Below are 17,962 nucleotides of genomic sequence, written 5' to 3' on the forward strand. Positions count from 1 at the left end.
AAAAGTGCAGAACATAATCACTCAAATTACGTGGCTCATTGCGGATTATACTCATGATCAGCCATGTGCCAATGTATTTCTGTATGGTAATGTAGACCTAAAATCTTTTGGCACGGTTTCCCCTGTCTTTTTGCTTCTGACTTCCTGTTTTTGACTGTGTGCTGAACTTCGTTTTTGCTGGTTTTAGGACTCTGGGCACTTCATTACTGCTGACCAGTGCTAAGTGCATGTGCTCTGTTTCTAAAATGTATGGCATTTGTTTTCTCAATGATTGACATATTTGATTTACTGCTATGTCCTTAGTACAGTGCACTACATATGCCCAGGGCCTGTGAAGCAAATGCAAATAGGGAGACTGCAGCACTGATTGTGCCACTCACATGAGTAGCCCTTCAAACATGTCTCAGGTCTGCCACTGCACAGCCTGTGTGTGCTTTTTTTAACAGCCATGTCAACCTGGTAAGTACACCTAATTGCCAGGCCCAAACCTTCCCTTTGATTACATGTAAAACACCCCTACGGCAGGCCCTAGATAGCCCCATAGGCAGGGTGCAGAGTATTTAACAGGTAGGACATGTATTTTTTTAGTTTTACATGTCCTGATACTGAAAAACCGATAAATGTGTTTTTTACTGCAGCAAGGCCTATCTCTCCCATAGGTTAGCATTGGACACTTTATAAGAGTATCTTCCATTTGGGAATAGATGGAAAATTGGAGCTAAGTGTCTCTGAACTCATAATTTAAAAAAAACACATATTTTAGTGAAGTTGTTTTTTATACTGCAGTTCTCAAAATTCCACTTTTAGAAAGTTGGCATTTTCTTACTTTAACCATTCTGTGCCTCTGGCTGTCCTTAGAATACACGTCTGGGTTGGATGAAAGCTGGGCTTTGTGAATTCACTTTAGACAGTAGCACATAAAGGAAACTTCAAAACTTCTAATTTGGCAGGTGGTCACAGCACAGCTTTGGCAGTCCTACAGCGGATGGCACGTTGCACCATCCCTGTAGGACCGCCAAGGTCATAATAAGACCCTTGTTACATCTTTGGTGGACCTGTCTGCTGTAGGACCGCCAAAGCTGTGGTGTGACCACCTGCCATATTAGGAGTTAAATCCTGGTCTAATGGGCGGTCCTCTGGCGGTGTAATGGAGGTGGTCTGCTAGGCTAAAAAAAAGTCTATCATACAGACAGCTACAGTCAGAACGCCGACTGCACTTTCCTGCACAGTGTGGCACATATGCCACACTGTGCAGGAAAGAGGGTGCGAATTTAGGGTCACTACATGTGCATCCCTGCATGCAACCCCAGGCCGAAATCCGGCAGAGGGCCCTTGTTGCCATTCCTCCACGCTTTTCATGGTGGGTTCACCACTGTGAAAAGGGCTGTGAAATGGCTACTCAGAATATGCTCGGCAGGGCCGAAGAACACAAGAAGAATGAGATAGAGTAACACAACAAGCACACTCAAGTACCCACTTTTGAGTTCCCCTAAATATCCCAAACTATATACAGAAGGCTCTGAGTGTGAATACTTAATGTTGAAATATGGCCCACTTGGGATGCAACAGGAAATTGCTTGAAATATCAGCCTGTTCTTTGATCACTGAGCCTCACTGCCTCGTCCGGCAGTGACCTGTGATGCACAGGCATGGCGCCAAGGCTTGTACATCTGCCACATGTCTAACGCATCCGACAAAAATGACTGGAACAATTTAGGATCATGCAAATGGAGGTTGTTGACATTTTCTGACGAGCCTCTGTGGGAGCCCTGCTGTAATTCTGTGTTGCCTGCTCCTTGACACGCTATTTATCGCTCTTCTCGGCGCACTGCGGTGCAGGAATTTGGCTCACTGAGCCGCCCCTCAGTGGCTGTCAGTCTGGGCTAACAGTTAATCCCTCACATATTGAGGATGCGGAACAAAACCAATATTTTCGGGCAGAAGCTACACTGACTTAGCGCAGCATAAAACAAATATATGTCAGCGACAGCAAAACAGTGTTTCAGAATTTGTTTTATCAAAAACTCTTTGTTTTTCATAAATCTGCCTAAAAAAATGTGGTTTTATTTCAATCTGCTCATAAAATCTGAAGACATAAAGTGCAGAGATAAAAGAAGTGCCAACACTAGAAAACAAAGGCCGCATTTAACAAAAAAATCAAATATTGCAATAAACTTGAATAATGAGAGGAGGCTGTTTCCTATCACGTCTAAAATATGCGAGTAGCTTTGCCGGCCAGCTCCAGTAAATTACTTGACCTTAGAATATTCTTTTATATGTGGGCTGAGAGCCAAGTTCACAAGTCTGCAAAAACACAGACTTCTGTTTGCTTTCTTAAACGTTATCAACTTCCGGTGTTATGCCCCAAAATTAAAGGAACGCAGAAGGAAAATCCGTGATGCCTGCCTTCCTTTTCTATGTCAACATTGTGGAGCAAGACCCCATTCTGTTACCGGAACAGCTGTTTCTCAAAATACAACAATCAGTTCCATAAAGTTAGAATGCTAGGCCAGACATGATTATAAGTACCTGTCTGTATTTTGCTGTTAAATAAAATGCATAAATATCGCAATGTGTGGGCGCCACATTATCAAAAGTCCTGGCAAATTATAGTCCTATTTCTATGTCTGTGTCCCTTCTGGTTTGTTTGGCTTTGAAGCTTTGAAAATCTTTCATCCTATCTCAGTTAAGGTGTGTCATCTCTAGGGTGCCTTCAGAAACCCTATGACTGAGCTACGAAATCGGTTTGAAGCAAGCTGGGGGCACAGTGCACCCCTTCGGCGTTTCTAAGGAGTTGTTTGGGGGGTAAGCCAACAGAAATCGATGAAGATGCTCAGTTTTTTTGCAGGGTGAAGAAGGATTTTAGGGCGGATGCAAACTTGATGTCTACAGAGGGTACTTTGCTTATTTAGGTTCAGATTGTGGGTCAGGTGGAGTAGAATTCCCATAGGGATTTCCGCTCTGCAGTTTAGAGTGGACTGGTGTTACCACATCTGTATTTTCTGAGTGTTTGAGAAGCAGACTCCGGACACAAGAGTCGCATGAGGGTTTAGTTGCAGCAGCAGGCAATCCTATTTCTCTGGTTTGTTTTCTGACAGGGAAACATACAGTGCTTCCCCCTGCCAGCATTTTAGTTCCCTTTCCCCTCTACTCTCCTCACCCAACGCCCCTCAATCGCCACCCCATCCAGAGGCTGAGCCATAAATTTACTATGTGATTACAGCGGGTGATGAATGCATGGATTGAACCAATGAAATGGCGAGTTCCATGTAGTTTAATGACCGGAAAAACAGGTTTTGCATGGTAATTCCCATTTCCAAGGGACTTAACTTAGAATTTGATTGTACTGGGACTGATTTATTGCACGGTAAGAGTCAGTACCTTCCCGCTCATAATCAGGGCTTCGGAGGGTGACGATGGGCTGAAGAAGACACCCTACAAATGAGGTGTGTCCAAGGGTCAGGTAATGGCTGAGATGTGCCTTGGATGGGTGTCCCAGTACTAAGGCAGAGTGAAAGCATCCCACAATATGAGCCAATAGGACCCGTCCAGTTTCTTTTTGTAGTGAGTATGGTGAACTCAAAGACGGCGTCCCTAGTGTGAGGACGTCTTCTAGCAATGCAGCTCCCAACAGTGTAGGAGCAATTTCTGGACCTTGAAGACCTCACTTTCAACCATGTTCCTTACGTATACTTTGGCTTCCCAGCACAAAATGCAATTTACTTTACATGGGCAGTGAACCTTGGGAGAGCCAATTCAAAAGATATGCTTTATTGGGAGGTTCCCGGTTCAAACCTTGGCCCCTCTTCTGAGGATTCATGTAAACCTGAAAAACATAATTAGACATATTTCGCATTTGTTTACAACCACAACATTCGACGTGTTTGTCCTAGTCACTGGTGAGACTACTGCTTCCACACACGGAGCAACAAGTGGAACACTGGAATGCTAAAAACCCCTATGGATGTGCTTTGCTCAAGTAGTTGTTAGTTTAAGGTATTTCACTAACTGGCAAGACCTGGATAGATATTTTATTGTATTAACTACAGATATATTGTCATGTGCATAATGACACTATGCAAATGTCATCTGGGAAACCTACATGCACCCCTCTTCCTCTTTGCACCAGTCACGCTCGGGGCAAAATAGCATCACTGAATCCCATGCTAAAACACACGTGCATGTTTTAAAAGCATGGAGGCAAAACTTTCTGTTACACTGATGACGTTTGAAACTATCTACCACTTGTGAAATATGGTACACCAATCCACTTCAATGCTACTTTGTATTTTAAAGTATGTAAATCACTCTGAATTTCATGAAAGAAACAATCCATATGGTCATGTAAACACTACATGTGACCATATATCCGAAATCGATAAACACCTATAAGAGGGACCCATCTTTTACTGACTCCATGATTCATGTTCATTCTCTATTTGCTGAATTTGTTGATACTAGACTTTGGGTCAACTGTACATGGAAATGGTGCAACATGGCGTTGCGGCAAAGTTTTGCACCGCTGCACTGCACCATTTCCAAAACACAGGGGTGCACATTATTTACAAGAATATGGTACACATTTGTGTTTTCCCTAGCACTGGTGTTAAAAATAGCTGCCTAGCGCCAACACAGGCCCTTTTGCGCCAGAGTGCCTGCATTGCAGGGATGATTGTTTATGTGCAGGAAGGTAAACAATCAATAATGGTGTGTTGCTACTTCTAAGTAACAAATCACTATTATTTAATTATTGTTTTTGCACATGAAGGGACACATTCATGCTCAAAAACAATCATTAAAAGCAAAACCGAGGAGAAATAAAATATTTCTCCTTGTTGCACCAAACTAACGCCAGCTTTTGCAAGTGGTTAGTTTTTGGCGCGATTTACGGATCCTTGTAAATGTGATGCATCATCAAAAAGCAATCAGTGTTGCATAGGACTGCCCAAAGCAACACCCTTTGCATGCCCCTTTCATGCAGATACCTGCGTGTAAGGGTACCATATTTAGAAAGCAGTGTTAAGCCACAAAAAGTGGCTTAATGCCTCTTTGTAAATATGGAGCAGGGCATTGCACCACCGGAACACCATAAAAGTGACATTCCAGTGGCGCAATCCCCTTGTACATATGCCCCTTTTAGCCATTTTCTGATTTCAATTCCAGTTTTCCAAACATAAGAGAGAGTTTGGTCCCAAATCGGGGTTGAAAGATGTGAATACATTTCGCATCCATAATTTTTTTCCCTGTACAGATTGTCTAGATAAAGCTTGGCAACATTTGTGCATGGAAATGATTCCAAGATTTACAGCTCAGTAAGGTACTTCCATCCCAAATTTCGGTCTACTCGGAATAAAGGTGCTTTGTCCCTCACACACTGATTGCCTCCTTGAATTGCTGAATTAACCCTGAAAATTATCCCTTTTTTGATTAGCTGAGTTCTGAGTGACGTCATGTTGACTATTTGTAAATAGTATCATTTGTGAATTACAGTAAACGTCTGAATATAACTTACAATCCCAAAGTTCAATACACTCATACATTTAGGAAATATTTGTGTTCTTTGGCATTGCTTTTTTTAAATTATTATTTTTATTGAATTTTTTACAACATATAACATGTAATCGTCAACGCTTTGTCGTTACAGGGTGGCAACCCAAACTGGCTGTGTTGGTTGTAGTACAATTTCAGCTTATGTATGTTTGGGTGCCCCCCCCCCTATCCACTCTTCCAGTAGGAAGAAAGGAAAGAGTGAAGGGGGAAAGGAAAGGAATTTAGGTAGAGAGAAAGAGAGATCAGCCCTTGAAGGTTGCCTTAGAGGTGTCTTTCAATTTGGTGAGTACTATTTTAACTGCTGCAGTTAGTAGGAGATCTAGTAGGTCTCTGTCTTGTTGAGAGTCTAACTCTGTTGTCATAATTAATGAGTCGTTTAAAACCTTTAGTGTCTCTCTCTAAAATATATCAGAATATGAGAAAGCAGAGGCATATTTCTGAAAAACAAAGGTTCCACCAACTTGTTACCAATCTCAGTTGTCTGGCATCATGTTTGGACTTCAGGGTATTTCTGCTTTTCTGTGTCTACTCCTGTAGATGCTAACTATTTTCAAGCCCGGTAACAATCTGAACAAATGCTTGGCAACAGGAGAATTTTGGCTGAGAAAGGAAAACAATATGTTCTCCTGCACAGAGAGCGCGTGTTCAGTAGCAGTCGGCACAGATAAGAGTGGTGGGGTAGGGTGGGGTGGGGGGTCAAGTAAGTCGACATTTGATGGGAGAAGTTAAATGAAATAAAAAATTAATAAAATCACTTACCTTGCGCTTGCCGCATCGCCGACTCAGCAATGCAGAGAGCGCAACGTGAGTGCCTTATTTAATTTTACTTCTACATTTGTACTTCAACTTACCCTTTATGCATCCTTACAACAAATGTTTTATTGGGTAACTTCATCTTTCACCAGGTATAAACTGAATGGTTTGGACCCCTATGTTTCTACAGGGAATGTTTATGTTTGTTTTCCTCACTCTCGCTTTTAAAGTGTTTGATACAAGTGTCTAAAGCTTCATTACTCTTAGAACATGTCAATCATAACACCCTGATAGCCCAATACAGCAGGATATGTATCCTAAGCAAGGATATAGCCCAAAAATTAAAATACCCCCCACTTGAATCATATTTCTATTCACACTGAGCTTAGAAAGTGATGAAACCTGAACCTCGTTAGAAGAGTTCCTTTCCCTCTCTCATCTTCCTCCCATCTTCCACCTTTCTATCTACTCATCCATTCATCTGTCCATTCCCAGTCTCTCACTCATCCATCCATCCGTATATCCATCTATCTAACAATTTGTCCTTTCACCCTTCATCTGTCCTTCCTTTCTTTCTTCCATCTGCATTTCACCTTTTCTTACTTTATTCCTTTCAAGTTCCCTTTCTTATACTCACCCTTTCTCCACCTGTTATTTTTTCTGTCCTCTTTCTATTTACCCATCTATCCATATTTTGTCTTGAATCCTTACTTTTCTTTCTTATCTTTTTCGTTCTCACGTTTTCTATTTGTCCCACTCTCTGTGTTTTGCTCTATTTTCATAATTTCTCTTTCCCTGTTGTTCTGTGCAGGTCAGCCAACCTACCACAGCCCTAGCAGTGTTTGTTATTTATGAGCATTTTGTCTGCAGGCCTAAAGACAGAAGAGGCTTTTAAACAACTAATTATAGTTTTAGCCCCCCACAGTTCACCAGTCCATGTGGCCCAGTGGTAACCCCGCTTAAGCTGCATACATCGGGGTTCCCCACGACACTGGTCCTAAGCTAGACATGATGGAGATAGAGGTCATGTGAGGCAGACATAAATGCTTGCTGTAGCAGACTGCAATACCATCAACCATTGCTAGAGGTCCCGCAGGCTTTCACCTCTGCCCCTCCAACTCTGGAGAGCAGCTCATTATGAAACACCAGATGCTTCTTTTTCTGACAGTAGGCCCCATTGCAAATATTTTTTTCTTTATTTTTACAAAGAGCATTCCTTCATGTGGCTTCAGCACATACATTTACATGTTCACTTTTGTAAGTGTAATGGTTTTGCTTGTTGTCTAGACGTCACCCTAATATTCACATTGAGTGCCAGTCACTTTTATTTATAAACGGCTTGTATGCCCCATAAAGAACAACTCTTAGATAATTCCTATAATGTACAAGGCAGGATCCATCAATTTGAAGTGATTTAAAAGCAAGGGTAGAACGAGCATACTGGAATGGGCATACATTTTAAGGCTGGGGCAAGAGTGAGGCAGAGTGGGCTATTACCCAGGGACCCCACCTTCCAAGTCCCCCCGCCGCCCCCCCCCACCCGAGGAGGGGAACTTTCTCTTTATCTATTTCTCAATCTTATTTAATGTGCTATTCGATAATATTTGGAATCATGTTGCTTGTATTAGCAGAAAAATGGTAATAAAATATAAAGTCGTTCCTGACAGGTCCCCTGAAGTATGCCTTGTTCAGGGTCCTCAAAGATGATTCTACATACAGGGGAGAACTGGGCATGACAATGGCAGCTGTGCTGTGGGGACATGGATGATGGGGGCTAAGCAAGGAAGCAGCCAACTACATATGACATAGACAAGGGGAGGGCAGGGCCGAGAGAAGGATGCAGTCGAGTGACACGGCAGGGCCAATACGAGCAATTGATGAGGGTGGGGATGAAAACAACCAAGTATTGTAGGATGAATAATGGGGCAATGGGGTAGGAGTTGGAGAGACGATGAGGAGCGAGGGAGGGGGGTAGGAGGAAAGGTTGTGAGAGTGAGTGAGGGCACATGGAGCAGGAATGAACTGGGGAAACGAGTAAGCGACTTGTAAGACACTGGAAGCAAGGTCCTGTATCGCCAGACCCTCGTGTGCACAGTAACAGGACAACGAAGCCTTCCATAAAATGGTATGTGTGTAAAGGACACCCCACCCAAACAATGGTACACCATGAGCCCTAGATGAGAGCCTGTAGCTGGAGGGGGCTACCCTAAAACCCTCTCTGCACTACTTCTTAGATGTACACTGTTTAACCCCTATGATGCTTGTTCAGTCACGGTTGAGCTGTGCTGATGATGGAATGGTTCCGTCACGACCACACCCAGTTATGGAATGCGAAGCACCGGAGGGAAATCGGGGCAGCACGCAAGGTGTTAAAGTATTGTTAACATGAGGTCTCATAAAAAGCTAACTGTTTTTAGCAAGACCAATGAGGATCTATGAGTACAAACAGCCCACACAGAAGCTGACACATAGCCACACCGATACTGATAAAGTGAAAGGTTTTGTCTTTGCTATAATGAGAAGGGTTTCTCAACTATCGTTAATGCGCCTAGAATAAGAAGAGTATGACAGCAACACAGAGGATAAGTACAGCACAGTCAGCAGAACCAGTGCAAGCTTTCATCACTCGCACACAAAACAGGTACTTCATAGGCAGCAGCAGGGCAAAGTTTCTTTGCACTCACTCACAGACCAGGTCATAATGCGCTGCAGTGCAATGCTTCCATCTTACACAAAGAATAGACATGCTGGGCATAACAGCAGCGTATACTTCCTCACCAATAATAGCCACAGCAAAAGTGGAGCGGCTCCTGCCTGTGCTACGGCTGTTCTATGTTGTGCATGTGAGAGAAAAAGAGAGAAATGGTTGAACTGCTGTTTTTCAGGGTGTACCTGCTTCTGTGAATCTATATTTTCAAGTGTGTGATAATCCATGGACAGCCATGAATAATCAATGGACAACCATAGTTTGGTAGTGAGCAGAACAAAAGTGCAGAACTGTATATGTCTTGTGTCTGTAAGGAAACTTTCACGGTGTAGGTAATACAATTAATGGCGGGAAGTGGTAGAGCCATGAAGGCTGCAGCTTTCCCAAAGAACCAGCAACAACAAAGGTCCGTACCCAGGGTTGGATTGGGAATGAAAATCGGCTCGGGCACACAAAAAAGAAATCAGCCCACATTTGCATAAACACTCCTCATATCACTGCGTTGGTGTAATCTTTGGGGGGGAGATGGGTGTTAAAAAATGCACGCGTTAGTTTACACTGGTGAAACAAGTGAGGCCACTTCTACTCAGGCCCCCTGCCCCCGCTCAGTATGTGCAGACATTAATGGGCCGGCTCGAGAGACAAAGGGAGTGATACCTGTGCTAAACGGAGGTAATGAGCACCCATCCGCCTCTAGAAAGGCCACTCAGACTCCCACTGGGCCGCTGACTGTATCAGAACAACAGCGACAGCGCCCAAATAGCCCTTTAGGCTGCTCAAAAAAGCAGCCCTCGGACACCGGCCTCTCGGGCATTGCCCGAATTCCCAAGTTACCAATCCAACGCTGTGCGTACCTAGTGACAAGAGCACCTCCAGAGTTCCACATTTTCATGCAACTTTCCACATCACTACTGTGATCCTATGCTCAGGTCGGGACTTCAGCCTTACCCCTCTTCCTAGGGGATGGCGGATAAAGAAAACTGGGCCCTCAAAGGAGTCAACAACTTCCTCCCTCTTCTCTTCTGACCAGAGTTGTACCCCTACATGTTTCCTGACCATTCCCATTTTTCTCTCTGTATTAACAGAGAGATAGCTCCTGTGGCTGGTTCTATTGCCAGCCTCTGCATACACAGCATGCATCTTCCTCTCCTGTGGGAAAGCAGGGTAGCTGACAGTGATCACGCAGTGCCTCACACTGGCCCTGGGGAAAGACATGAGGAGGAATTTAAAGATACAGATTACGCATGCTACCGGACACCATTTGAGGTGGACCACTGGGCAGACACAAGCTATTGGGTCAAAACCACAGCGGTTGGAGTCAGAATCAGAATTCTCTTTTATTCGGCTGTGAACAGCCGTAAAAGCATGCAAGTCGTGGACAAATAGCAGTATAATATATGTGGTTGAGTCATTTTCCTCTGGTGTCTTGATGTACATCATGCAATAGCACTGCAAACTGGGCCAAACTCACCCTTTACCCATTTTACTCTATGGTAAATGTGGATACAATACAATACAAAACAATTTCGAAAGCACGTAGCTGACCTCAAAGAGGAGGAGCTGTTAACAGCCTTGCAGGGCGGGAGTTACAGGGGCAGGAACAAAATACTCAACAGGCAAACAATAGACACAATAAATCACTGTTCAGCACAGATAATATTTATTTAGTAAAAGAAAGTACTTTAATAACATAGTAGTGTGGTATACTACACATTCATATAGGGTTATGACTGCAAGATTAAACAATCTCACCCACAGGCTTCACTGTCCTACCGTTTTCTCTGCGTGCAATATGGACATTCAGCTGCATATGCTCTCAGCCAACCCCACTCTTCCCCAAAATTATGATACATGCTGCTGGCTCCTACATGTCTGTTTCTACAGCGTGCGGTTTGTGTGGACTGATGGTAGACTTATGTGTATGTGGCTCTTTACGACTACATACTGCTTGCTTAGTTTGTTGGCCATGTGGATTAGGAACTTGGCTTTCCATATTGTTCTGTTCTCAGTTATTTGCGCATCCCTGTGTGCTCATTTCGATTTCACCTAAGGCGTTATGAAGAGCAGTTGTTGTCAGTGCTGTTGTTCATAAAATGGATGGCCTGTGGGGATGTGCCTATGTTGGTGGCACGCATTGAGGTGTCCTGGCGACAGGTTACTTTTGAAGCTTCCGGTATGCGTTTTTACTTACCTGATAGGCTGATGCATTTTGCCTCGAAATGTCAATGCTTTTCAAGTGACCTTTATTGCAGAGGCCGCCGCATCCGCCCGTAGGGTGGGGGAGGCTTGAAGGCCGGCGCCATAACCCTCGTGGTGCCAAGAGCGGGGGTAAACTGGTTCTAGGCGCTTTGATGCGCCCAGGAACCAGCGGAAGCGGGGTGCGCACCAGCCACCCGACCGGAAGTAACCTGTTGACCTGAGCGCCCCCAAAGGGCGCCCAATGGTCAACCTGGCTTTATTTGAACCCCCCAATCAGGGGGTCTCACCTGAGGCCCGCAGGGAGGGCCCAGGAGGATTTAAGCGACGCCGCCGCCCAGCAAGAAGCACAACACCTTTGAGGAGCTGGGAGATCGGCGCAACAACAACAACGACTGAAGAGGAGAGAGGCGACGCGGCGAAGGACGAAGCTGAAGAAAGTGAGGCCACGGTTGAAAGACGCGGGCCTTGTCCCCGAAGACGCCTTGTGGAGTACGGCGCGCCTTGCCAGCTCCTCCGAAGCGACCAACAGGTAAAGGGGCAACAAGCTCAGAGCCCGGGGGTAGGCACACGCAGTTAGCTGTGCCCCAGCCGACGGCCTGACGCAGATGAACCAGAAAGCCACACGAAGTGCGCAGGCGATCACAACATGTCTGAGGGCCAGCCAGACGAGAGGTCAGAGGTACTGAAGAAGATCCGCGAGTTAGCGGCCATCCACGGCGACGACTGGCTGCACCCTCACTTGGGTAAAGGGAAAGAAAACAGACCGGCGGAACAGGCGGACCAAGAACCAGGGCCATCCGCACCGAAGAAACCGAAGAACATGCCGATGAAGAGATCATCCAAGAGGAACCCCCCGAGGAAGGTACGGCAGAAACCTCTTCCGGCGAGACCGGAAGACATCGACCAGGGCGAAACGACCAGCAAAAAGAAAACGGGTGAGCATATTAGCGACATCGTAAAGGAATGTTTAAAATCGCTGGCGCCGGGGTTACTTAGTGGCACAGGGCAAGGAGTGGCAGGGCCTAGGGAACAGCGCGCAGAGGAAGCGGCAGGTCTCACATGGCATATGGTCGATCCGGGGTGGGCCCGACAAACAAGAGTGCAGGAGCAGGTAAGCTTGTCCGCCCAAGGTGAACAGATTTCCCCGCTACCCGGTTGGGGGTACGGCCCCGTGTCGGGAAGCCCACCTCCGAGCGGAGTAGTCAATGATCATTACATCAGGCCATCCCCGGGTCCAGCGTCCCTGACCACGAAGGCCACCGGCTTGGCATGTCTCATCCCGCTTGCGGTAAAGGAGAGGATATGGCGCAAGGAATTCATAGACATATTTTCACTGCTAGAAATTCAGTTGGAAGGGCTCGATCTAACCACGTGCGACAGGAAGGAAGAGGATAGGAGAGAAAGGCGCGGGGCCAGAAAGGAGCGCAATTTCGAAAATTGGCTAGATGCGTTCAGAATCATGGCATGCATAATAGTTGAAAGGTTCCTCCATTGCGCCGCTGACCTGTGGCTATACGAGGCCAACATACATCTAGCACAGAGGCAATTCCCTGGGGATGCCTGGTTGGAATACGACAAAGGGTTTAGATTAAAGATGCAGAGGCACCCCGAAATGGAGTGGAACGAGGAGGATGTATCAGGGTTCATTCACAAGATGCTTACGGCTAAGGAAGCTAGGTCCTGGGCGGGCAAAAGCGACCAGCCCTTTCGGAGCTCATACCAAAAGGGGAAGAGCGGGAATTACCAGAGGCGGGCGAACGGGAGAGCGTACTCCCCAACTGCAACTAGGGCAATCTGTTGGAGATACGAAGCAGGGGACTGCTCATGGGGGTCCGCTTGTAAGTTTCAGCACGCATGCGCCAGCTGCGGAGGCAAGCACGCATCCTCGGTGTGCAAGGGTACCAAACACGAATCGAAAAGGGAAAAGAGAGAAAAGAGCAAGAAGCGTTAGCCGCAACGCGGAAAAAAGGGGGGAACTGGTGGACATTAGTAAGTGCCAGCTGGCCAGATCCCCTATAGATACACAACGGCTGCGCAGACTGGCGAACAAATACCCGAACAAAGATGATGCCAAGTTATTAGTGGAGGGCTTTGAGCAAGGCTTTGTTATCCCATTCCGAGGCCCGCTCCCCTCGGCGGGGGCGAACAATTTGAAGTCAGCGAGGTTACACCCCGAAGTGGTTCACGCCAAGATAGAAAGGGAACTGAACCTGGGCAGAGTTGAGGGCCCCCTCCCGAAGGAAGCACAAGAGGGCATAGTCATCTCACCACTAGGCGTAGTTCCCAAGAAAGAAGAAGGGCAATTCAGGCTGATACACCACCTTTCGTTTCCGGAAGGCTCATCAGTGAATGACGGTATCGACCCCGAGGCTTGTTCAGTGGGCTACGCGTCAGTCGATGACGCAATTGAACTGGTGAAGGCGGCAGGTATAGGAGCCCTTATGGCGAAAGCGGATATTGAATCGGCTTTCCGCCTATTGCCGGTCCACCCTTCCAGTTTCCACCTACTAGGCTTCCAATGGGGCGAGGAGGTGTTTGTCGACAAAGCCATGCCCATGGGCTGCGCGATATCATGCGCATATTTCGAGCAGTTCGCCACTTTCTTGGAATGGGCGCTGCACGATCAACACCAGGAGGGGGGAAAACTGCACTACCTAGACGATTTCCTATTCACAGGCCCAGCAGGTTCCCCAGTTTGCGCGAGCACCTTGGCGGCCTTCGAGGATCTAGCCAGGTCCCTGGGGGTCCCCCTCGCAAAGGAAAAAACGACAAACCCGACCACGAGGCTTACGTTTCTGGGCATAGAACTAGATTCTATAGCAGGAACGGCCAGGCTGCCTCCAGACAAAGTGAAAGAGTTCCGCAGGGAAGTAGCGAAGCTGCGGGGTCGGAAGAAAGCCACCCTGAGGGAGATCCAGGGAGTGATTGGTAGACTTAACTTCGCGGCTCGGGTAATCCCGCCCGCCAGGGTATTTTCGAGGCGCCTAACAGGGCTAACGGCCGGTGTCACCCACAAGCACCACCACATCAGATTGAGTGCAGGCGTGAAAAAGGACCTGCGGGTGTGGGACGAGTTCCTACAAGATTTCAATGGGGTGCGGATGTGGAGAGAGGGGTGGGTAACGGCCGAACAGATAGCCCTTTACACGGACGCGGCCGGAAGCCTGGGTTTCAGCGCGGTCCTGGGAAACAGTTGGTGCGCCAGCCAGTGGCCGGAGGAGTGGCATGCGCAGGGGCTCACTAGGAACATCACGTTTCTCGAGCTGTTCCCGATAATCGTAGCACTGACCGTTTGGAGAAAGGAGATAAAGAATTTGAAACTCACGCTGTGGTCAGATAACATGGGAGTAGTGCAGGCCATTAACAGAGGCGCAGCGAGATGCCCTGACATACTAAGGCTAATGCGACGGTTAATTAAATTGCAGCTGGAAGGGAACCTGGAGCTGAAGGCACGCCACGTGCCAGGGTCAGAGAACTCGGCAGCAGATGCACTCTCCCGGGCCCAGATGAAGCGGTTCAGAGAGCTGGTGCCCGGGGCAGACAGGGAGATGACCCCCTTTCCACAGTCCCTCTGGGACCTGGAGGAGTAGACTTATCCTGGCTGGTAGGGCAGTCACTTACCGGGGAGGCTAACAGACGATACAGGACTTACGCAAACACGGTAATGAGTGTTGGGGGTCTAAAATCGCTGGAAGACGGGGCGAAAACTCGCACAGCAGTTGAGAAATTCATACAATGGGCATTCGACTCGAAGAAAACGAGATCATGGGCACAGGCACATTTGTCCGCCATCGCCCATTTCGCCAGGCTCTATACAGGCGAGGACCCAACTACCTCCCCCTATTTAACAGCGGCCCTAAAGGGCTGGAGAAAGGTTGAGGGCAGAAAGAAGGACGACAGGCGTCCCATCGACTTCGCCAAGCTGGGGCAGCTCCTAGGAGCCCTCACGGGTCTAATATCAGACAAATATGAGCTGCTACTCTTTAGGGCGGCATTCACCACGGCCTTCTTCGGAGCATTCCGAATCAGCGAGCTAGTGGCTCCCAGCAAGTCAGGCCCAGCGCAGCAATGCCTGCAGGCAAGATACATTAAACCAATGGCTAGAGCGGTGGAATTAACGCTGAGGCAGTCCAAAACGGACAGGGCAAGGAAGGGGACGACGATACGTCTCCATTGCATCCCAGAGGCTGGGCTCTGTGCGGTATGCTGGCTGTTCAAGGACATGGGGGCCCGACCAGCGGGAGAGGGTCCTCTCTTTATACATAAGGATGGGAAAAACCTGAGTAAGTTCCAGTTTACAGCTATAATGCGCCAAGGCCTTGGTAAAGCCGGGTATTGTGCGGCATCGTTTGCATCGCACTCATTCAGGATCGGCGCAGCAACCTCGGCAGCGCAGCATGGCATGCCCGAGGACAGGATCCAGGCGGTGGGTAGATGGCGCTTCAAGGCGTACAAGTCGTACATACGCCCCCACCTGATATTAAAAAAAAAAAAAAAAAAGGGGGAGAGAAAGCCCCGAGGGGGGGGGGGGGAGAGGTGCTCACTTTGGGATGCCGCACGGCAGGGTGATAGTCCCCTCCTCGGAAGTACACACGGTGCGCAGAAGGCCACCTAACAGAATGCTTTCTCTCGACAGGGGGACGCCCGCTGCTCGTCTGGGTGGTGGGACATTCATTTGTGTCCCGAATGGAGTCTTGGTGGCGAAGAGGGGGCCACAGCATAAGCAGGCCCAAGTCAATGTACATCCGCTGGATAGGGCAGCCGGGGATGAGATGGGAGCAGCTTCTGCCGACGCTGGACGGCCTCATGGCAGATTCGGCCTGGTTGCCCGACGTCCTGATCATCCACCTTGGGGGCAACGACCTGACCCGGCTAGGGCGAAAAGCAGTCGGGCAGGCCATCCAAAGAGATCTCACGGCAGCGTGGCTGGGTCCCACAACGATAGTCTGGTCTGAGATGATCAGCAGGAAGATCGGCGCGACAACAACAACGACTGAAGCCCACCCACCCACACCTAAAGAGCAGCAAAGTCGCAGTGCTGGATAGTGGAAGGGGCGTTAGCGGAAATCCTACACTGGTTGGCTAAGAAAACACACCGGCGGGCGGTGTGTAAGAGGATGGCCACTCACTTTGGGATGCCGCACGGCAGGGTGACGTGGCGGCATAAAGGAGGGGAGTAACAGGAGGAGACGGCACTCGCGGCCCAGACCCGACCGGACGGCAGGGCGTAAATGGTAGCGAGCTGGGGACCTAACTCCCGACAGGAAAGCTCCCCTCCGCAACACGCAAAGAGCGTGGGCAACCAACCACTGGAGCACCAATAGACTGGCAACAAACTGGTTTGGGTACAAGCCCCATTTTCGAACTAAGGAGGGCATAAAAAAGACTGACACCTGTTATCACATGATGGTGTCATAATTTGTATATGGCAATTATGATTGATGTTTAATGTTCGTAAAATGGAAGATAGCTTGAAACCAGTTTGTGTTATTAATATGTCTTTGGTTATTAATAAACTGCGGCCAACAACGACCACTACTAATACCAGTTATTGTTGGCTGTTATTATTTCCCACCATTGGCAAACCCCAGAGTATGGGGGCAGGTAAGTATGTACTAAGAGGTCACCGCGGAATGGGCACATCCGAGGGTTATTCATTTTAGTGAATTTTTTACAATTCCATAGTTGTTTTTGTGGCTACACACACGATGAACAGATTTCTTTGAAGGGTGCATCTCATATCTCCCTTCCACGACGATGGGGGTGGAGGGAATGAATGTAAAGGGGGAGGGAAAATCATTTTTTTAAATGTTCCTTTTGCTGCTGCCTCTGGCACGGACGGCTAACTCAGTGTTTTCCCAGCAGTATCTGGGATGACAGAGGCTGCCCAGATAATTCAGACGCTTCTCTCCTGGTATGAGAGCAGTGCCAGGATTGGTCTGAGCGTCCTGAACTGCTACTCAGACACTGCCTTGTAGCCAGCGACTTTTCTCCAACCCGGCTGTGAACACTGCAGGGTTGGAGAAATAGAAGTGTGCATGTTTGTTTGGCAGGCCTAGGATGGCCGGCCAAACTTACATTTGCACTTCTAAGTGCCCACCACTCCTCCCACTCCCGCCCTGCCCTACACGCATGCCCAAGGCAGTACCAGAAAAAAATAGCATCATTATATTTTTCTGTGACTGAGGCGACGCTCCGCCACCTGCTCCCTTGTGAAGAAGTCATGGTATGTGAGAAAGATCAGTTATCCTGTATTTGCCAGGACAGTTGCAGTTTTTCACCATCTGTCCCAACAAATTTCAGTAGATTTAGCACCTGTCCCAGTCTATAGAGTCGACTGAGGAATCAAACTTTTCATGTATTCCAGCGTTAGCAAGCTCTGGCAGAAAGCAATTACGTTAACAAAGATGTCACTGGGTGTAAAAGTTATATTTAGTAACCGGTAGTACCTCATTTCAAGTGCTTCCTAAAATGGCGGTGCCGGTGCTGTCAATGAATGTAATCAGTGCTGCTCGGTTGGTATAAAAGTGTAGTCCTACTGTTGTGTTTGTGGAAAGGCCAGGTTTGTTTTTTTCAAAATACTTTCCCGCTATCATCCGGATTCAAGAATCTGTGAAAGGTGAGTGAATGACCCTGCAATGCCCTCATTTCGGTTTGCATATGCACTTCACAGAAGCTTCTTTTCCCTTCAACTAAAATGAACCCTATGGGGAGAGAGTCAAGACTTTCACTCATTACGTCGAGCCTTTAATG

General features: G+C 47.6%; 2 protein-coding genes across 2 annotated transcripts in view; one reads left to right on the plus strand and one right to left on the minus strand.

Moving 5' to 3' along the window:
- LOC147659216 (ephrin type-A receptor 5-like) overlaps positions 1-17,962 on the minus strand; it is a gene marked incomplete at its 3' end in the record, with an annotated part of 413,244 nt that overhangs the window by 90,082 nt on the left and 305,200 nt on the right. The gene's annotated exons all lie outside the window — the stretch shown is intronic.
- Positions 12,841-14,872, plus strand: LOC147659218 (uncharacterized). Its single transcript, XM_086951881.1, has one exon. It carries the CDS (start codon positions 12,841-12,843, stop codon positions 14,797-14,799), a length of 1,959 nt encoding a protein of 652 aa, XP_086808007.1. The 3' UTR covers positions 14,800-14,872.

Source organism: Lissotriton vulgaris, unplaced genomic scaffold, assembly GCF_964263255.1.
Source record: "Lissotriton vulgaris unplaced genomic scaffold, aLisVul1.2 SCAFFOLD_612, whole genome shotgun sequence".
NCBI classification, from domain to species: Eukaryota; Metazoa; Chordata; class Amphibia; order Caudata; family Salamandridae; genus Lissotriton; species Lissotriton vulgaris.